The sequence below is a fragment of the Styela clava genome, chromosome 11, assembly GCF_964204865.1.
Source record: "Styela clava chromosome 11, kaStyClav1.hap1.2, whole genome shotgun sequence".
Lineage (NCBI taxonomy): Eukaryota > Metazoa > Chordata > Ascidiacea > Stolidobranchia > Styelidae > Styela > Styela clava.
In genome coordinates this window covers 11,195,702-11,217,883 of record NC_135260.1, presented here as the reverse complement: position 1 = coordinate 11,217,883, position 22,182 = coordinate 11,195,702, and the positions used below count along the sequence as shown (strand labels likewise).

Below are 22,182 nucleotides of genomic sequence, written 5' to 3'. Positions count from 1 at the left end.
AATTTATACAGTATTTAATAACACAAAAAATTATGCTCATTGCTGCACAAAGCTTATCTATTTTCGGTTTTAACCAAATATAGGCATAAGATTAACCTAAATTATTTACAAATACCAAAATATATTTTTCGCTATATCGATGAGCGAGTTTACTGAGCTTGAAAATATTGTTTCAAGATGTGAACTTCCGTCCGATCCACTATATTTATGAGATCCTAAACTAAAGAAGCTTCCAGAATGATTAGGACGAGCTCCATCCAACATCGACCCCTGGATCAGAATTATTCGAATAAACTGGGACATCGAATCTGTTGGCAAAAAGTTCGGCTCCGGTTTGAGACTCTTGAATGACAAAATTTTGACCACGAAAACTCAAACATTCTGAGCAATACATTTTCTATTTTAATTTGAAATTTGTGACAAGACTCCGTGTTTCTTCAAAGTCTTAAATTCCAAATCCGGAAAATTTGTAAATACGACTCAGGGTCCGGTACAAAAGTCAAAACTCCTACATCCATCACTCAAAAATCAAGTCGAGTAAGAAATATTCAACTCTAAGTTTGTACCTTATAGTTATACTATATATGTATATCTTAGCGCGTCAATTTATGCCCACAATAGACAAAATGTAGTGCGTTGTTAAGTTAAGTCTTGTAAGTCGTGGCTTTGCTTTGAGACATCCTCACATACACCCCTTTGCTGTATCATTTCCGCCATTTTTTGCCAAATAGCGTTAAATCATCTGGGGTTCGCAGTGACGAATTCGATACCCACAATATGGTTACGTTGCTGACTTTGTTCGGATATGAGTCATTTAGTGAACGAAAACATACTATGACTATTCATATATCTTGCAATCTAGTAGATTTGAGACGTAGATAAACAACAAGAAGAGTCTTTCTTGCTCATTTTTCGTACTTAATCGAGTATAATGTTCTTTTATTTCTTGAATCATTCTTCGAAATAGCATACGCTCGTCACATCTCTAGAAATGATTTTTTGGAAAGGTCGATAGGAAACGCGGCCTTGTAAACGTGGCAGACTTATCAAAAGTAAATAATCGTCGATCACGTGACTTTGTTTTGATGACGTAATAAGATAAAATCTTTTTGTAAATTTGTTCTGGTTGTGATCATGCTTCCGTAAGATATCATCATTCATGTTACGTAACCTAATGGATTGTACTATTAAAGCATATTTTAACAATGAATTCATTCTTTCTAAGTTCGTTGTGTCTTTCCACGATTTCTAAAGTTTGTTTTGGTAAGAACCCCACCCCTTTTTAGTTATCAGTTACAGCAGTGGTCGTCAAACTTTTTGAGACGCGACCCCATTTCGAAAATTATGACGTATGATAAGCTCGTGACCCCAAGGTATGACAAGGAAAAAAATATTTCAAACCACTAAAAACTATTCACAGTAAAATCTTATTCCCAAAAAAATTTTCACACGCTCTTGATTTTGTATTAGAATTTAATTATTGCCGTCAAACAAGACCCTCATTATAAAAGATATCACTGTAATTCCGAATACCCAAACTTGCTATGTAGTGCTAGTCAGCTCAGTGTAGAACGCACGCAATACAATATTGAAAAATAAAACAAGAATACAATGCCGGACACTGGGTGACCCCCGAAATATTCAAGGCGACTCAACTTGGGGTCGCGACCCACACTTCGTTGACCACTGAGTTACAGCATATAGATTGTAGTATTTAGTTCATTTTTGTCGTCAAACGTGACGACAAATTTTCAAGTTATGAAAAGGCAGAATGTACGCCTGCCCTATTGCGTCACTTTAATACATAAAAATAAAATGATTCGTCTAAATCTGGTATTCTCAATCTTCATTCTCTCGTTTTGTTTCCCTCGGTTATCTTCAAAACTACGGGTAAAAGTGGAAATATAACCTCTTATGGCATAAAATTAGGTTTGAACATACATAGAATTGAATATGATTCGCGCTTTTGAAAAGTTTTTTCCTCGAAAATGTGACGCCACTATCGTCATAATGAAGCTTAACAAGAGTTTGGTTCACCTCGTTGTAGGTTAATTCAATCTTTAATGTGTTTTTGAATGATGTACTTGGGGCAGGGCCGGCCTCAACTATCGTGAGGTCCTATGCAAAAAAGTATTGCTCAGGTCCCCAGCCACAGTGGAGATAATAACTGAAAATTAAGCCTCTGTCTCTAATTACCTTTTAATAAGTACAAAATAATGATTAAAGTAACTTTACTTCGCAAGTCTCGTGTAAACCGAATCGCACGCTGACCTGCTCATATGGGAGTATGGGGCCCACTGCGATCGCGTAGATTGCAGCGACCCAAGTACGGCCCTGGCTTGTGTTTTATGAAGTTTATCCAGAAGATGTTTTTCAAACTCCACGCTGTTTCACACCTAACATTTTATCCTGTATTATGCCCGCCAACGTATCGAGACTTTCGTGGTTAAGTCGCAAACAATGCATGTCGAATTTGTCTGTCTATAACATAAAACATACGATGTATCGTTATGCGCTGTGTATGTTGAGTCATTCATTATATCTAGGTTACGGCTCGTTCATTAGTCATTCAAACTTGACTGTACTTATTCTTTGTCACCAATTATATATAAATAAAGAGAAACTGAGATTAATCAAATGTTGTTTCGAAACAGTCATTGTTTTATTGTTATGAGAAATGAACTTGACTATATTAAGTAATGTAAATCTTTTCTCCCTACTTTGGTGATACAAGGTCATTGTACATTACGTTGTATTGACTGCCATGGGAATTCATACTCAAGTCAACTTAAATCAGTTTGTCATGCTCTAATATCAAATGTCAGCGTGACTAATCTTGTAGTACAAGTTTTTCTGGGCCAGGTTTCATATACGCTTGAGCGTGGTCGAATCCAGGGTGTTTTTCAGTTTCTATGCAGAAAAAACCGTCACCCTTTCTATCACATCCCACTATTTCCGATACAAACTCTTATGTGAAACGGGACGACATCTAACACTATATACCCGGCAAATTTTATAATAAAGTTCGTTTGCAATTTTAATGTCCACTTGAATTTATATTACAAGCACGTTAACGAACCACTATGCCATCGTGTTTATCATTTTTACATTATAACACTGAAATTTCAAATTAAACGAATGAACCGCATTTGTGCGATAACGTCATATTTAAGTTTTATCATCTCCACACATGATCAAATTATTTCCAATGAAATTTTTTATAAATTACTGTTCTCTGATTTAGTTGTTACACTATTCGGAAACAAATTATTAGTCGGAATTTTTGTTATGTAAATTGCACTTCTGAAAATAACATGTTTTAATGCATACCTTCATCAAGTGGGTTTCGGGCTCGTGGTTTCAGCTTCGGACAAGATTATCTATTAAAGATGAAATTGCTTGCTTTTACAACTCTTAGTGCAATCATTAGATTAGATGTTAGCCCTTTTACATTTAAAAAAAAAAATATTTAATGTCAGTTTAAGGCAAGCTATTATATTATCAGTTTAAAATACATTCAATATTCCATATTAATTCAAATATTATAATTTGAAAATTGAACCAAGAAATTGAATGAAAAACCCGAAGCTATAGTGCACAGTTGTTCACCTTTGACTCGTACGAGACAGAGAATAAAAGAGCATGGTACCGAGTGACCAAGCCAGATCAAGCAAATATGCTGTACATGAATACGGGTGCATGGAGTTTGTCCATGCATAATCAACGTCTGACGAACGGCGGCCAGTTTATGTAATATTTTGTCTAATTCAAATATTACGTTTTACTTCAATTTCCTCGGTAACATTTTTCTATATTCATTCATAGGGAAACAAGAATTAGTTACGCACTTTATAAACTATTCGACAAATGCAAATTCAAGAATTAATTGATTTATACAATTTTGCTGTCATCGGTAAATACCTATTTCCACGCTCATTTTTGAATCATGTACTATCTTTGGTCCACATTCGAAAGTAAGATCGAAATTAATTATAAATAGTTTCAAATGCTAAAAATCTTAAGTATTTTAAAATGACGGACGCGTCGGTGCCGTATAGACTAATGAGGTGATAAAATTACACGTTGAAGGATATAATTTTCCTTAATTTTTTCTTTGGTTGATGGTTTTATAAATTTGAGTGAGAATTTTTGAAATGTTCGTTAGTGATTTGTCACGCGAATACTCCGATTAATTTGGTAATTATGCAGATTCCTTAAATTCAAAGGTTTTCCAATTTATGAAACGTTTGGAGTTCACAAACCAATTGGTGTGTCCACTTTGGCTTAAGGATTGCAAGTAGATATTCTTTTCAAAAGGACATAGGCTTCTATTTTCGTATAATCCTTCATTTCAACTATGTACAACATTTGGTGGAAATGGTCATGGTATATGTCAGAGTTTTTGCACATGATAGCCCTGGTATAATGAAATTGAAACGTCCCGTATTCAAAATTCACATTCCGTACCCATGCTTTCCCCAGCGATAACTGATCTGTTTACCTAGCAACCCTTGCTTTATAAACGGCGCAAATTTGGCGATGAAAAGTACATAACCTAATAAAGCTGTCAATATTGATATTATGACGTTGTGTAGTCATGTTCTCCGCCCCTCATCAACGCACTTGAATAGAAAATTATAAGGCGTGCCTTGCACGAAGAAGTTATTTTTGCTATTTATTTCCTCATTAACGTGTGCGAATAGATTACATATGTTCGGATATTAATTTTAATTTATGATGTGCCGATCCCAATTGTTTTTATAGTCCTAATTAAAATACTGTCAACTTAACTCCCTCGCTATTAAGAGAGTCAACTTGCTATATGGCATATTGACGGGGATACTAATACTTTGCAGTTGCGACACGCCCGTTTAGGTACATCTCAAGGTACACGGTACAGTTAATATATAATATTCAAATCGTAAAAGGCTTTGTTCGTTCTGCTTAAAAATAAATTTATATCATTTAATTTCTTTGGATTTTACAAAAAAAAATTGGTATAATTGTCACAACAATAAAAGCATTACAAAGAAGAACGTGAAATCTGCAGTTCTCCAATCACAATCTTTTTTGTGAGCTTCTCGAGCCAGTAATAATCTTGAACTTTATCACATATAACTTATTTATATGATTTTTCACTTCAACGTTAAACATATACCACACTTTTGCACTATTATCAATTTTATAGCATGTGTTTAAACGATTGAACGTTTTAAAAAAAATCGTTTGTACAAGAGGACAAATAATGTAACAACTAATGTACATTTTATGCATTAATTTCTAAGATGTTTACCATACAATCATTCTACCATGCAATCTAAAAATTCATCAAAGATTTCTGGAAAAAAGTCAAATTATTACGATCATTGAACAATATCCGATGTAAATATGGTCTGTGACCATTTGAATTATATATTTATCCGCTATTGTCGCATGAAATATTGATAATTATAATAAGATAAAGAAGTTAGACAAGCATACAAAAAGGTTGCAAAGTCATGTATAGATCCTATACATCCTCCTATATATAATTATCTGGTGTCAACACATCGTTGCTTGAATGGGTCGAAATACGTCAACACGACACGCCCCTTTCTTCACAATGCCACAGTGACGAAAAAGTACTTGGCTTCAGAGCTGGGCCAATTCTGACCAAACAAATTGTCATAAACAAAAAGCAAAATAAAATACAGTTGCACCTGAATAGCTCAGACTCGAAGTCTCAATACGAAGGGTGTTGGAATGTGGTAGCATTCGAATGAAACATTATAAAACTAATATTTTGATAGACTTGAAGAGTCGAGAAAAGGGCATATCAAAGTGCGGTAGCGTGTAAACAAGGCCACACAACGGTACTTTGAAAAGCACATTGGCGCCCAAGTAGGATGGGCTCATCACACTGGCCAAATTCCACGCGACTTTTAAAGTGTTAGGATGCCGAGGGTTAAGAAAACATAACCTTTGATATAAGCAAAACCATGATCGGCCTCAACCACTAAGAACCTCTAAGTCAGGCCTGGCAGAACTAAGCATGTGGTTTTGAAAGTCGTTAAGAGCGTGACATTTCAAAACGTAGGCTGAAATAACCAATCCCAAGTAACGCCCCTCTATGTTTATTAAACAACTTTTTGTTAAAAAAAATCGAAATTCCATTTTCCGTTGAAATATGTCAATTTATAGGCACTCGGGCAACGTTTAGGTCCATGTTTTTAAATGTAGTAAACATGAGGGTGCTCCAAAATCAAAAGCTTTTTGATATATCTTAAACAAAATTTAAGGCATTTTCAATATACTTAGAATTTACACAGAAAATAATATTTCCAATATATAAACATCTACGTTTATATTTATTTCATTTTACCCGAAAATAATCATGTTCACACTCCTTATTAGTTACAAAGGCAGCTAGAAAGATTTCTGACATAAACAGAAATGGGGAATACATGATCTGACAACCCTGGGCCATACAAAATATGTACACGCTCTTCCCACCCAAATGAACTATTCTCAAATTGAGTAATTAGTACAATTGACCTGAAGATTCCGACATATGATTTCCTATGACGTGATACGGATGACGTAACTTCGTGAGAACGCGCAAAGATCGCACCCGCAATTTGAGACGTATGGTCATATAATGCCCAATATTTGTACAATGACGTTTTGAAAATACCAATACATTATTTCACATCTCTAAGAAACAATCAAGATTGATACTATGGGTAGTTTACACCATTTTATATGGTTGAAAGATAACTCGTATCCACCTTATTTCCGCCAAATTCTACTGAAGATTCGCCTTAACATGGCATATTAACTGTAGGCAATGAGAAATTATAGCGTTCAGAAAATAAAATATGCGTACCACGAGTAGACAGATCCATCAGATGTTTCTATGGGCTATGGTGATGACGCATTACGTAATAGCGCGCAGTCACGCAATCCGACGCAAAACTTTGTACTGTATTTTGTTTCCGAGGTAGGTCTTGTTTTGTAAATTTTCCGGTTGAACAACTTTACCTTCCCATTTTGGGGTCATATTTCAGGAAGTTGCTTAAAAACATTTTCGAAGTTCTTCAATTGATGACCCAGATTAGTCAAGAGAAATGAAGATTCACCAAGCAAAAATGCGCGACCGAGAGGTAACGTTACAGCCATTTGAGACGATTGCCTATCCCTATTTGGACTTCTGATTTCTGAAAACGACGAATATCCCTCGACTTCCACATATCACCTCTGCTGATCACAATACGAGAAAAATAAAATAAACTATTTGTGAAAGTCGCGGAAATTCTAACTGCATGCCCAACACCTCGAGTGGAATAATTTAGTAGGCTACCGAATCGAAAAGACACTGACGTAGCATTGTAAAGTGTAAACATCTGTGGATGTCGTGTTTTATCACCGTCCGCTATATTTTCGTGTGTGTTAATAGAGAAAATCATGCAAATGTTTTGGAGAATTATAATGGTCGTCTTGTTTTGAGGTGTCATAAAACATCGAGCGCTCGTGCTAATAACTTGATTTGTCATCATAACATGGTTATCAAGTTACAGGGGAAATCTGTTGACTAATGGCAAAAAGTATCAAGTTTTATTGTTGCAATTATCATGAAATATTACGGGCAAAGACAACATATTGAGGTATCATATTATTTCGAAATGGTTGTGCCAGTTTGGATAGCTACGACTGTCTGAATTAATAATGAATGAACAAATAATTGTGTGTAACGTGTTTGACAAGACTGACTGTTTCGAAATTGGTGTGGGCTGTCGTTCCGTTTGTTTATGTGGTTAGCAAACAAACACTATTTCATAACGTCGAACTAAATTGAATTGTGATTAAATGAATGAGACATTAAAATTCAGACAGGTGAGATTATGTCTCATTATGAATTATAACAGGTTCTAACTACTTTCGAAAACGGAGTTTCGCTACTTCGTCTAAAAATATTTTATTTGACGTAAAGTGTTTTGCGTAGGTTTCAGATAATTTTAGATTAAAAAAAAATTAATGTATGACATATTACGGTATGATATATTATATTACTCAAAGAGTCGCGAGTACAAAGTTCATGAATACTGTGTCCGTTGTAAAATACTGCTGAAACTATGTTAAAAATCTATATGTGACGTAATTATTTGATAACGTCATTTTCGTTTGACGAGTTGTTGAAATTTCGAAATTATAGGAAATCGACACTGCAATGATATTATTTAAAGGAATAAAATTTCCCCCATAATTTGATGCAAACATTTGTTCTGATGATTCATTATTACTATGTAGTATCTATATCTCTCGCGCATATTATGTTAAATTTGCCTGGCTATGAGACACAGCCAGTACGATACTTCCATTCAGGTGGTTATTGAAATTTTCTCATTACCCTAAAAGGTAGTACTTTTTGTTGTTCTTTATTTCTATGTTTATGATCCGTACCATCCAATAGTATTCAGATATACTGGCGACGAGGCGTCTCGACCGCCTGAAATCCTCCAAGGACGTTAGGCAGTATTCTGGCAGCTAGCCTGTACGACACACACGACCGCAGCCAGAACACTTGCAACATCATTTCAGTAATGCAATCATTGGTAATATGATAATGGTACCCAATTAGACAAGTACCCTAAAAGGTAGCACTTTTCGATGTTCTTCATTACTATGTTTGTGATTCGTACCATCCAATAGTATTCAGATGGAGCCTACTCACGACGAGGCGTCTCGACCGCCTGAAATCCTCCAAGGACGTTTGGCAGTATTCTGGCAGCTAGTCCACGACAAACACGACCCCAGCCATAACACTTGCAACATCATTTCAGTAATACAACCATTGGTAATATGCGATCCGTATTAAAATTGACAGATTTCTGGTCAACATTGTCTATATTCAGAACAAAATACCGCCATTCGATGAAATTGAGATTTACCAACTAGACTACCGTTTTGTTGTTTTTTCGGAACCTGTGACTTGTTTACATCCATCAAACATTGACATTGCTGAATGAAACTACGACATACGAGTGAATGATTTCTTATCGCAAGCAGAACTATTACGCCCTAAAGCAGCCAATACCGGTACCCACATAAAATTTTCACCGAAAACGTCATTTTTGTATTGCCTTATCTAATCCTTAGTCTCTAATGTTATAGACCCTCTTTCAGAAACATTTCCAAAATTCCGTCAGGGAGCACGCAAATCGGCCTCTGAATGCTTGTTCATGGACACTTGAAGCAGGCTACACAAAGTTGCAATCGAGGCTTTTGAAAACTGAATCCCAATCGAAACCAAATTTCGAAGCTCTACAAATGCTTTATTATATACTTTATACCTTGAGCAACGTTTTTTGTTCTCATTTCCTAATAATAGCGGGAATTGTTGCAATTCTAACCCACAATAACTGCTGTCAAGTACCCGTGTCATTTTCGTTCTAACGTTAGCAATTGGTAGAAATCACACTCAATTTCCTCTGCAACCTGAATGCACAATAACGGTTTTTCACAAATACAACAGCACTGAGTATTGTTTGTTTTTGTTTTATTTTGAGAGTTTAACCTTTTCGATGATAAAGTGAAGAGACATTGAACATAAATAAAGAAAGAAGCGACTCTTGTCGACGTTGGCGGCAACTTAAATAAAATAAATAATAAAAAGAAAACAGCAACAAATGAGTGAAATAAATAGTATATATATTAAACAACGCGTGACGAAACGCGCGGCGTTTAAGCGTCACGTGATGATAAAATAAAATTAATGGAATCAGCACAGATTAAAATGGTTGGAATACGCAATACTTTACACACCCAGACCATATTTTCTGACGGCGTTGCGTGTTATGATTTTAGTAGTTACAGACGGTTGAAACAATATTCTCCACCCAAGTCGAACGTGAAAATTATACTTAGAGAAAGAGAAAGGAATATATAAAGAATTTCAATGTGGCAAGGAACATGAACAGTCAAATAAGAAATAGTTAAATAAATAGTGATGCTAGACAAATCCCCTTTAAAATTTTTGATGGGGCTTTATCATTAAAAGCGTTCAGCTACCACGCTTGTTAAATCAGATTCAGTTTTAATTTAAAGAACAAATAAATAAATAGTGGAGCATAGCAATTCATATAGCAGCAATGAAAATAATACAGGACGGCTTGCCTCAATGTAATAATGATAATACATGTAAATTAAAATAAATAATATAGCAGACTAGCTGACTTACAAAACTCATTAATTAACACTAATTAAGAGGTATGAATTTGAGAAATCCCTCAACATTTTACGACTTGAAAATGTTATTTTCCAGTTTTTTGCATAAGACAAATTCACGCGACAACGATCATTGTATCCCGAGGTTTAAAACTCGCTTCTTCGGCAGTTTCGTTCTTCAAAATCCCACAGAACGGATGAGAAATACAGTTATCGTTTCCGAGAAGACAGTGAAACTCTTTATGAACTTGTTGCATTCGGTGTTTTAGGCCGGTATCCGTGATGTTAGACAGCTGGCTGGCTTCGTAAACTGAGGTTTCTTTGTTCTGTAATGGAAAATAGAAATGTTTATTAGTAAGGAATACAGTTTGTTTGAAAAACACCGATACATTCAAACTCACGGAGGTTAATTTATATAATAATTTGTATAAACAAAACGAAAAGCCGTCGGCGAAAGAGCGGTGGCGATGTGAAACACATATTGAACAAGTCGAAAGTCATGTATTTGAACGCAATCGCAAATTTTATCTTAAACAGTCTGGTCAATGTTACGCTTCACAAGTGCCGACATAAGTTTACAGTTGTTTTGATAAACTACAACCTTTTAGCGGAATAACTTCGAGTAGGTTAGAATGTTATCTTACACCAAATCATTATCAAAACGACTGCTGTCAAATTATAGCACTTACATTAAATACATTTTTATGTTAGATTTGTTGCATTATATCAATTAATCAATTACAAGAAAAGTATCGACATTTCGCGCCCTTGCCGTACACTGTCATATTAGTACTAATGGCCTTCATTGATTTAATGCGTTTTCTATGACATGATATTTATACCAATAATGATATACACACCTCATTTACGTAGGTGACTGTCATCATAGAGCTTTTGTGGATGTTTGAGACATTGATTTTGGTGTGGTCGGAACAGAAATTGACCTGCATTGTTCCGTTGCTCAGGTACATTGCAACATGTTCGCTGGTTCGGCTCCAGGTGAGCATGCGAACCGATGTTGTGGAAGATGAATCTTCGCAATTACCGTCACCAGCTTTTCGCAAGTTTTTGTCCATGTATGCAGTGAAGTGTTGAAGAATTTTCACTGGACGGAGGAACGCCGCCGGCGGCGATTGAATGGAAAATAAACTTTTGTTTGTCGAAGATGCCCAGTCTGGTTCAGTGTATTCGACAGTGCTGAAAATTTAAAGAAAAATTTAGATATAAGCTCAAATAATAAAGAGTTTAGAATAAATAAAATACTGCATAATTTTTACACAACATGGCACGAAAACGATTAAGTACTTACTTTCCATCGGCTAGCAACGCAATATGTGCGCCGTCGTTGAAGAGGACACAAATGCTGCCGTCAGCAAGTTGGTATCCGAAGCCATATTTGTTGGAATAATCGACCCATTTGGTAATCCAGGTAGCGTGGGACAATTTTTCATTTTCCTCGGCTTTGGTTTGAATGACTGTTGGAGCTAAAATGAGAAACGAAAAATATTAAAAAAAACGTAATTATTCACAAGTAATGGGCGATAATTTCCGCAAAGTAAATGGGGAAAATAAAAATTTGAAATCAGCTGAATCCGTTATTTCCGATATTGCTTTGTGTAACTCGGGTCAACAAGATATCCCTGAACCGTACAAATGTTTTGGTCGAAAAAGAGACAAGTACGGAGAATGGACTCGAGTTGGATTTTGAAGGCGGCCTCGCTTCAGCCAACAGACTAATAATAATGGTCGCTAACATTGTTTTCTAGACGGCGTTAGGGAGAAAAGGGCGATACATTCAAACCTGTCATCGATAAGGCTTTTCATTAGCTACGAGCATTTTGAAATGAATTTTTCAGTACGTTAATGCATTTACTGTGTACTTCGCGAAGCATTGAAATTGCGGGGTTATTTGTTTTATCAACCCGATACAAAGACATGATATTTTTACTTATGTGGTATATGACTATAAAAAAGCTACTCACCATTTGCAGATTTGTAGTCATTTGCCTTTGATTTCATTGTATGAGCAGCGGCCTTCATGCAACTTTTTGGGGACGGAATTTTGAACTTTTGAAGTTTGCTTGCAAGAAGTTTGACGGGACTGGCCTTTGATTTGTTATGTTTTCGAGAAGAAATATTGTCGCATTTGGTACTGATTTTGGTGTTGGCTTCGGGGGTGTAACATTCTTTGGGAGTATTGTTATTGTATTCAGCTGGGATTTGAGGTTTCTGTTCAATGGCAGGTTCAGAAATAAGGTCCTGTTCTGCAGTTGGAGTGTTTTTCGATTCGGCTACATCTTCTACACAAGTACCAGATGAAACTGAGTTTGATGAAGTTTTGTTTTCTTCATCAGAAGCTACCCGTTTCATGTGATCCAATATTGAAATCTTAGGTCCGACTGAAGAAGAAGGATCATTGCGAACTTGGTTGGTTCTGCCACTATCGGAGTAAACAGAACATGGATCTGATGGGCAAGAATTGTGACGCACTTGACCTGAAGAACTTCCAACTGAAGAATAACTTCCAGAGCATGATTGATTATTGTTAACAGTCAGTCGCGGGAGGACAGACTTTCGGCGAAGTGGTAATGCACTTTCCGGCGAGATCTCTTTGCTGGGATATGTCTCAGCAAGCTGGTCAATGGTCGGGTAACGCATAACGGTTTGGTGCTGCAAAAACAAAAGAATTGCGATTTAATTTGCTTGAATTTACTCAGATTTGATTTAACGACAAACAATTGACCTATTGTGCTGAATCACCCAATTACTTTCCGCAATAGGCGTTATAGCTTTTATCTCTCATTTTGCAAAAAATTATGCTAGAATATAAACACGTTATCTTGATGTAACACTCCCACAGACGTTACAATTATATTTAGCAAGACAAAAATAAACGACCGATTTTGGAGTTTTGTCGATCTTATCACAAAATCACTGCAATTCGACAAAAACGAGTTGAATAGGTTAAATAAGTTATAGCCAAAGGCCGTAAATTATTGCGTCAAACATTATAAAAAGCATAACTTGTCATGATTTAAATTTACCACAAAGCCATTAATGTAGGAAAGCAAGAAAACTTAAGATTAATTATAATTACAAAATTATTTACCTTTACGAAAAATACATGATTTGTAATGTCGTTCAGTGTTGGTCGAGCATGGGGTTTTGATCGGAGCATCCATCGGACAAGATCAGCTGCTTCTGGAGACACAGTTGAGGGAATTCGATAACTGTTCTTTAGAATGCATTTATAGGTATCCTGCAATGAAAATTTTTTCATTTAAATTCGCGCTAAACCTTTGCAAACTGATTTCATTTAGAATAAATAAATTTGTTTTTGTTCCGATTCCATGCTATTGTCGCAAACTAAAATATATCGATTTTTTTGAAATATTTGATTTATTCTCATATTATTTTTTGAATTTTAACATTTTTCGCCAATTTACAACTTCATCAATTATTCCGGTGCCCGGTCAGATCACATAAACTGACGAAATATTGCCCCCGCACAACCTAAATATTTACGCCGAATCAATAAAACTAAAAGTGACGGATACCATTAACAGGTGTATGAACATGTCAGGGTATCGAGAATAAAAATTTAACATTATTGTTGTTATGTTTTGCCACCAGTGCGAGTTATTATCGGTTATCGATCAGCTTATATTGCGGATCTTCGGATAATCCTGTTTTTGGTTACACTGGCAACACAACTAGCTAGTTGGTGGTTAATTTATTGAAAATCGCATAATCGCTTTATCTTTGGTTAAAATTGGCCTGTGTTGTCCATTGATTTTATATTACTATGCGGGATGCCACAGCCATGTCGCGGCTCGAACAATAATTAAGGAGAAAATGGTATCGCGGAAGGTGGTAATGATTTTTTGATAATTTACATGCTTTTGTATTTAAATATAATATCAAAAAATGCGGTCGAGACTTACTACTAGAGTGCAACTTGATTATAGCTATACACACCTTTAAGCTCGTGGTCTCGAAAGGCGGCTTTCCGACAAGTAAAGTGAACAGGATACAACCAACAGCCCAAATGTCTGCTTCGGGCCCGTGTCCTTGTCTCTGAAGTACTTCGGGCGCGATAAAATTTGGAGTACCGCAAATTGTCCTGATAAAATATAAATTATCATTAACTAATTGAAAATCTTGATTAAAATTATGGAATTAGAATCTGTAGCGTCGACCTACCTCCTTTTCCCCCATGAAGCTCTTGTGGCGAGACCGAAATCGCCAAGTTTCACAGTCATATCGTCTCCGAGCAGAATGTTTCCTAATTTCAAATCTCTATGAAGAAGACCACAACCATGAATATGAGCAAGGCCACACACGATCTGCCAGGTTAAATCGCTGACCTCCGATTCGCTGATATACTCTTTACGCCTTAGGTACTGAGCGAGGCTCTACAATAAAAAAAAATGAATTAGTTAGACTTATAACCAACCTCGAAAACAAAAAGTCGAAAACAAATCAACTTTTTTTATGAACTCACCCTCTTTTCACAAAGCTCCATAACCAAGCAGATGATTCGAGCGTTTTCAAAAGTTGTTTCAAATTTAGCGACATTAGGGTGCCCGACCTCAGATGCGGCGGCGTGAAGCTCAATTTCAGCATCGACCTTCTCCCTCTGTGGTGGTCTTGCAATTCTCGATTTATCGATGATTTTTAACGCATATTTCTTGTTTGTGCTGAGATCGATACCTTCGTAAACACGGGCAAATCCTCCCTGTAGGTATGGAAAATACAGAATGTATGATTAGAAATCAATTTAGAAATAAAAATACTCCATGAGCTATTTCAGAACTGAAACCGTCACGGAACAACTTAATTGCTGTTTTTGACAACGCACGCGCGCCATTACTGCAATTAAAGGATATATTCCTAAACGCAAAGAACAAAGGCGCTGGCATTTATACCAAATCAACTTTTTGAAAAACCACAATAGCCGATAAACTACTTTGCGGGCTTTCGAATCATTTCGACAAGGACTGCAATGATTACCACCGCAGCTTTTCCGCAAGTAATTATTGCAGACGCTTCTTACCCACAATCAAGTATCGCAATTTGTGAAATTTAATTAACAGGTGTTATATCGAAAACTTCAAATAGTTCATTTTTAATTCTATTTCACTTCATTTCTAATTGAAATGCCGTCAGAAATATGCATCAGTTAAGCTGATATGGGGATCGGCCGTTTCCCACGGAAGAGATACGCCCCTATGTCGTATGCTTCACTTAAACGGGAAATCCTAATTTAAACAGTACTTGGGTGGTGTTTTGATAACAGGAAATATAAGTTTGATCAAAGGGGTATATTTTACCAACATTGACAATATTTTATAATCGAAAATCAGTTTGTCGAAGAAATAAATTAGCAAAGTGACAGAAACCCATTATCACAGAAAATTCGAAATACAGAACTGCAGAAGTATCGTAAACCGCAGTGCGCAAATCTGAGATGAACAATCCGATCGCGGTTTCCGTTTATCTAATAATGGATATTATCGAGTCACGTTCATGAAGCACGCTGTTTAGTTATTGCATAAATATTTACCGAATAACACGCACCATTAATGTTCATTTTCATGTATAAAGCCTATCACGAATTACATGTAGCTGTCTATTTTTATAAACCTTGTCACAAAAATTAAGATACATAATGCATTTGACATAATACTTTGTGCAAAATAATATTAAAACTTTACCTTTCCAAGCAGCTTTCCTCGTTTGTACATCTTTCCTGAAATGGGATCTCTGAGAACAGTGCTATCCGGTCCAGGAAGAGCGACTGAGTGTGCCGACATTGAACGTTGTGTTTTCCGGGTTAAAGCACCGTTCATTTTTGCCATGGCTTCGTTGTTTTGGCACGATGTCAGATTTATGGCAAGTTCTCGCCTTTGGCAGGGCACTTTCAAATTGTCCATTTCGGAGATATTTTGTTGAACAGGTGAAGGTAGAAACCCTGATGAAATGAATTCTGTTTGATCGTTCCTCATACGATCGTCGTAACTGTTGATTCGTTGACGGAAAGCGGCTCTGATGGCTGAGTTTCTAAGATCGGCAGAGTTTTCAATTTGGCGAAAATTGACCCGTTTGGGTAGACTGTTATGCCTTGTTAGTCCATTTGTTTTGCGTGTAGGCGTACCTGTAAAATCGCATCCCGAACTGTATAGTCTCTGAGAAATAGCCAGCTGCGAAACGCTTTCTTGAGGGATAGGTGACATTCTTGAAGTGTCGGTGCAAGTTGTTGTTTTAGCGGTACCGACTACAACTGTCCTTCTGCCTTCTTTGGTGTATTCAACTCCGAGCTCCGGAGCGACAACTGAGCAAAGTCTTCGTCGCCTAACAGGCATATTGTTGTTGCATGTATTTTCCATGTTGCTTTTGTAGCTTGATAAGTTTTCTCCCGTTATATAATTTAAATTAAGTTTATATCATAAATATTAGCTGCAACAATAATGTAAAGAATTAGTCAAACACATTATCGAACAAACGACCCGCATCCGACGGCGTCGGCTGACAGCCGTGAATTGACGATGAGCGAGCGCACGAGTCGGTAATATACGTCGATTGGTTCCGCGAGAAAAAAGCTGTCTCGCTTGTTTCGTGGAACGAGTAGACATTTGAAAAAAATTACTTTTGATAGACTTTTATGCGTTATTCGCGGATCGAAAGAGAATATTATTGACATTTCGCCTCAGAATATTAAAGTTGGTTTTTTAATAGATGCCTTTGTAGACATTTTCTGTTCATTCCACATTTTCCAAAATTTGGTCAAAAAAAGACCAAAAACATGCATTTCGCTAAGATAATGTATGTAGTGCATTGGAACGACATTGGCATTGGCTCGATAAGTCAATTTAACAAGATTCTACACTAAATTTGGTTCAATTCATTTCTTACTATAAGAAAAACAGCATCGAAATCGACCCGCACGTCTAATTCTCTTTGATGAAATAAATACAAACAAATAAAATAACTTGAAAGGGGACTCCGGCAACTTCAAAAACACTGAATCACAGGCGAAAGGAAACGTCTAACCATAGTTATCGACAGAAATGTCCGTTGAGGTGACGTGTTTTTGGCGCTTTCATGTAGAACACAGCCAACATTCCAAAGGTATTTCAAAGGGTTGGTGAAACACGACGTCGGTCGACGCTAAATTCTCTCGTCCCTGTTTTGTTGATTTTGTACGTACATTCCCGCGTTTTGCGTCGCTACGTAACGGTATAGTTTCGCCCGCCACGCATTGTTGCCAACAACAGTATTTGAGAGCAACCGTTGTCATCCTGTTGGGGACATACCCACGAGATAATTGTTTGCCCAACGAGCTACGATTTAGCCGTTCAATTATGTGAAGTGGAATATCTCGCATAACAACCAGCTTGCGTTGAAAAGGTCGACGACAATGATGTGCCGTAAATCAAATACAGGAGGAAAAATGATAAATGTGTGGTACACATGTGGCTATGGTAAATAATTGTTATTTAATATACGCGAGTTGTTCAGTTTCCATCTTATTGTGTAACTTTTGTAATTAACCATGTATGCAAAATATGATAGGTAAGACCGACAGAATAGAGCCTGTTCTCCGTCGCACACCATAAACGAAATATTAGTTCGCCGAACAGCATATAGATCATCGGGGATATCAAATAAATTAGACACAACTGATTTGGTGATCTCCGCCACCACCCTACAAAAATACTACCAGTCAAGTAAAAACGGAAATGGAAATAATCAGAAACCGTTTTTATGTAAGTTGATACTGTCCCAATAAAAGAGAGAGAGCGGCTATCGAATACTGTGAACCTATATATATCTAGTTTCTAAGGGCAATGTCGACTTGGAAACAGCTATTACCAACTACAACAAGCTATATCGATCACATATTGGTTTACGTAAGCGAAATTCGAACGAATATAGTGTGTGAAGTTCTATAACTTGTGAATTACCAGCCATGTGAAAACAGATTGGAGGGGGCCCTTCTCGCGCTTTTCTGCTATATGACGTCTATGTCACTATAGATCATTGTCGGAAATAATACTCGAAGTAGTTAATATCAATTACATGAGTAATCAAATATTACATTATTTCAAAAGAATGTAAAAGTGAACTAAAACAAATATGGACAAATCATCAACATTACTATATTACACACTGTAAAACGGTGACGAAAGCTCTTTAGTTACATTTTTGTGAGAGAAAGATTGTTAAGCTCAGTTAACTAAACCAAGTTTGGCAAATTGGCAGATTAAGGCAGGGGCCAAGGGCGATGGGAGTGGCCCCCAATTTTAGCGCACATAATTTTGTTATTGAATTTTAAAATAGTTATTTTGAACAAAGATGCAAAACTTACGCATCACTTTTGCACATTTCCACGCAAATATATATGTATGTGCTTCCACGGAATCCTAAATGGCTTCGTCACAAATCATTAGTTGTGACGCCAAGAATCTTACCCAATCCTGCTGTCAGTTAATCTGATCACAATTCATCGCTGTCATATTATATTTTCTTGCCTCCCAGAAGTTGATTGCAAATGCCGTAACCCCCTGTTATACAGAACTTTCCCTTGTCTATACTACCGTTCAAACGAGGTTCCAAACATCAAAGCAAAGTACGAGAGGACCAGATAAAATCTTGGCAAATAAAAAAGATTATATTAATATCGACAGAAAGGTCCCTTGCTTTTAAGTACACTTCATATTGACGTCATAATTTCGATGACTTACCCTTGAGTAGATGGTGATTATTTCCGACTTCAAGTATGTCTGATAAAAGACCATTCAGTGCTGAAACCTCAACGCCATTTATAACTTCCTGAACGTTTTATGATATACGTACGTGTTCCACAACGGAAGCGCCGAAATCTGAACATGGAAAGACTGTCTAAGCTGATCTTGGATTTTGCAGGCCTGCTTCGTACAATGCAATAAAACTGATATAATGAAATTGCCAAAAACGGGAGTTTTGAAAAAAAATAGTATAGATTTTGTACAATGTAAATGGATGCATATATTTCTTACATACAACTACATATGCTGTACGTAAAAATCGGTGTGCTCTTTGTTTTTGTTTTGAATCTGATTTACGAGGTTTCTCTGCGAAGGTAAACACCTGAGATTAAAAAATTTTCATTAGTTCGCGATAGCAATACATTGACCAAGCTAATTTAATGTTTCAATGCACTTTTCTTGCTCTCATGAACATATGCAAAAAGCTGAAATGCGCTCCGACACAAGTTTTATCGGCTTTAAAATCCTATTCAGATGTACCCCGGAGCAAAACTCTTTTGTTGTGTTTGGATTAAAAACCTAATTAGTCATTAACAATCTAAGTACCGTGGTAATCGACATTGCTGATTGTATTTTGATAAACATATTATACTCAATTAAGTATGGCCTGGTGTTTTAATTAAATCTTGTTTGGGATAATCTCAGAATCTACTGTGCTGACTTTAAAGCTGTCGGATTTATCAACAGACGTGTTGACTATCTTTGTCAAGCATCGTACCAGCTTATCCGGACTCGTCTGTAAAGACAGGATTTCCTTATCTTTATGTAGTCAAGTGGATCCCGATTTGTGTAATTGGGGTAGGCTTCAAGATGGGCGGATATAAAAATACAGCCGTCGCTTTCCTTATCGTGAGAACAAATAATATGACAGAAAACGGGTAATTAACAAAACAGTGGTTAATATCATTGTAATAAACACTGATACACAGTCTGTTTTTCGTTAAAACTGTCTAACTATCTAAAATTTAGAAAGATGTTTTCTGTGCTGTGTACAGCAGAATGTGGGATTCACATGTACTCGAAGGTCTAATACAGCTACCCGAATGCGTTAGTAAACATTAATTTGTGATACTTAGTTTCCACATCCCATTTTCCCCAAAAAACTCCAGGTTACATAATTACATATACTTTTACTTCAGTCAATTATACTTGGCTGCTCATATCAAAATATAATTTCGAATATTTGAATTATTATTGTTTGTTCATCTTTTATATAAGATGACAATGAAAACATGTTGACTTCGTATTCAGATAATTGAAAATTGCAGGAATTTATAATCGGTGTTATCTGAAATTGTTTTTAAAAAACGTTAGTATGATTAGTTGGCCTTGAGGTTTCTTATTTATTATTCGAGTATGAATTAAAATTAGTTGCACCTGTCAGATTCTTTGGTTGATGATTGTTGGGGGCGGCTTGGCTTGGTCGCAGATCCTTCTGCTCTATCATGCTAGGATTCCCAACTTTTTATGGCTCGTGGCCCCCACTCCGGAGGATTTTAGCACTCATGACCCCCCTGTTTATTTTCCCAGTGGTAATTTTGATTAGTTGATTCCAAGTCCCATTATGTGTAAACGAGTCATGCTCAACAAAGTGAAATACCATAAAAAATAACCTTCTTAAGCAATAAAACTAGAAATAACGGGTATTTTCTTGTAGAGGGAGATGTTAAATCATTTCTGCGCCTAGCATTGTGCCCCCCTCCAACTGCTTTGTGGGACTTTTTTCGGTTGGGAATCGCTGTGCTAAGGCAGGGATGTGCAGGGTGTTTGAACCAGGGGCCAAAAATTGTGCCCAATTAATCCTGGGGGTCATGTGAGTGTGACGTAAAAATTTACATTTTATGAACGATATTTACAGTGTTTTAAAGCAAAGATGGTAACCAATATGCCTCGTGCAAAAACTAAATTTAATCGCATTTTCAACAAATTTCTTAAGCTATTTTCAGCTAAAACATAAAAAAATTGGTTTCAGTTTGATTGTGGCAGCATCAGGCGGGTCAGATTGTATTACCCAACGGGCCGGATTTGGCCCACGGGCCGTACTTTGTCCATGTCTGTGCTAGGGTATGCTACCCGTACATTTCTTACATATATATTATCTAAACTTGCACTTATTTGCTATTTCGATAAACAATTAAGTAAAAAAATACAGTTAACTTTTCGTGCAAGTGCAAAACGTGATATTTTTCTCGTAACCGCAGTCAGCAAAATTAATTCTTTTGTTTATCAGACATAAAAAGCGTGATGCGTCTGTCTGTTTCTGCCGATTTCTATAAATTCATTGTAATCAAAAACAAAAACACGGTGTTTTGCAACCTTTTGTCTTTCTGCTTAATCTGGTCTAATCTGTTATATATGCGATATCACTTTTGTGGACGCAATGTAAGCGTTTTCACGTAAAAACCTTTCTTGGTCACGAAGGTAATGTTTCGTTAACTACCTTGTATCGTATAACCTTTATACTAGTTTATTTATAAAACCAAATATATCACCAAATATGGCAACAACTTGATGCAATAAAATCAATTAATTATTGACGAACAAGGTTTTAATGCACGGTTGCAGAATTATGTCTTTATATTGCTAACGATTCAAATCACCATACAGTTATGCTAAATATCAAGCGGGGAATCCAACCAGTGTTCTAAGAACGAGCTCAAAACCTGTATAGCTTTTAAGACTCTAGTTAGCGGTAAAAGTAAAATTCTTCTCGAACGCCGTTGATGTGTATTATGAAGCTGGTGAATTTTTTTTTTTTCGAATGTTTTGCTCTAAGCTTCTTTGTATCGCATCACTTCTATATAACACACATCCAGAGTGATTATCCTGATAAAAAAAAATCAATATAAATTTTTCAAACTGCTGTTTCGACTTCAACTTTTGAAACAGTGAGATGGTCTTTGTATGTAATATCCACCTTGTCAGTGAGGTACAATTGCGTGATCATTACGTCTGTCCAGATCCTATAATTCATTTTCACACAATGATACATCAAAATCCTATTTATAGATTTATCTTTTATCAAGTTTATATATGATAAACATTTATTAGTATAGTCTCCGATTATCTTATATGCCATACATGGTGATGGGTACTCTCTGGCGTTATTCGCAAACAAGAATGGGAGAACGAATATGACATTTGCATGCTAGGTCATTAAGCTATTTGA

General features: G+C 36.3%; 1 protein-coding gene across 1 annotated transcript; it reads right to left on the bottom strand.

Annotated features, from left to right (window-relative positions):
- Nucleotides 1-9,518: 9,518 nt before the first annotated feature.
- LOC120347284 (serine/threonine-protein kinase PLK3-like) lies at nucleotides 9,519-16,676 on the bottom strand. The gene is made up of 9 exons (XM_039417189.2): nucleotides 15,921-16,676; nucleotides 14,708-14,941; nucleotides 14,407-14,618; nucleotides 14,182-14,326; nucleotides 13,313-13,462; nucleotides 12,186-12,873; nucleotides 11,513-11,687; nucleotides 11,064-11,400; nucleotides 9,519-10,529 (listed from the first exon to the last, which is right to left on the bottom strand). The coding sequence occupies exons 1-9, from the start codon at nucleotides 16,590-16,592 to the stop codon at nucleotides 10,320-10,322; spliced, it is 2,823 nt and encodes a 940-aa protein (XP_039273123.2). The 5' UTR covers nucleotides 16,593-16,676; the 3' UTR covers nucleotides 9,519-10,319.
- Nucleotides 16,677-22,182: the final 5,506 nt, after the last annotated feature.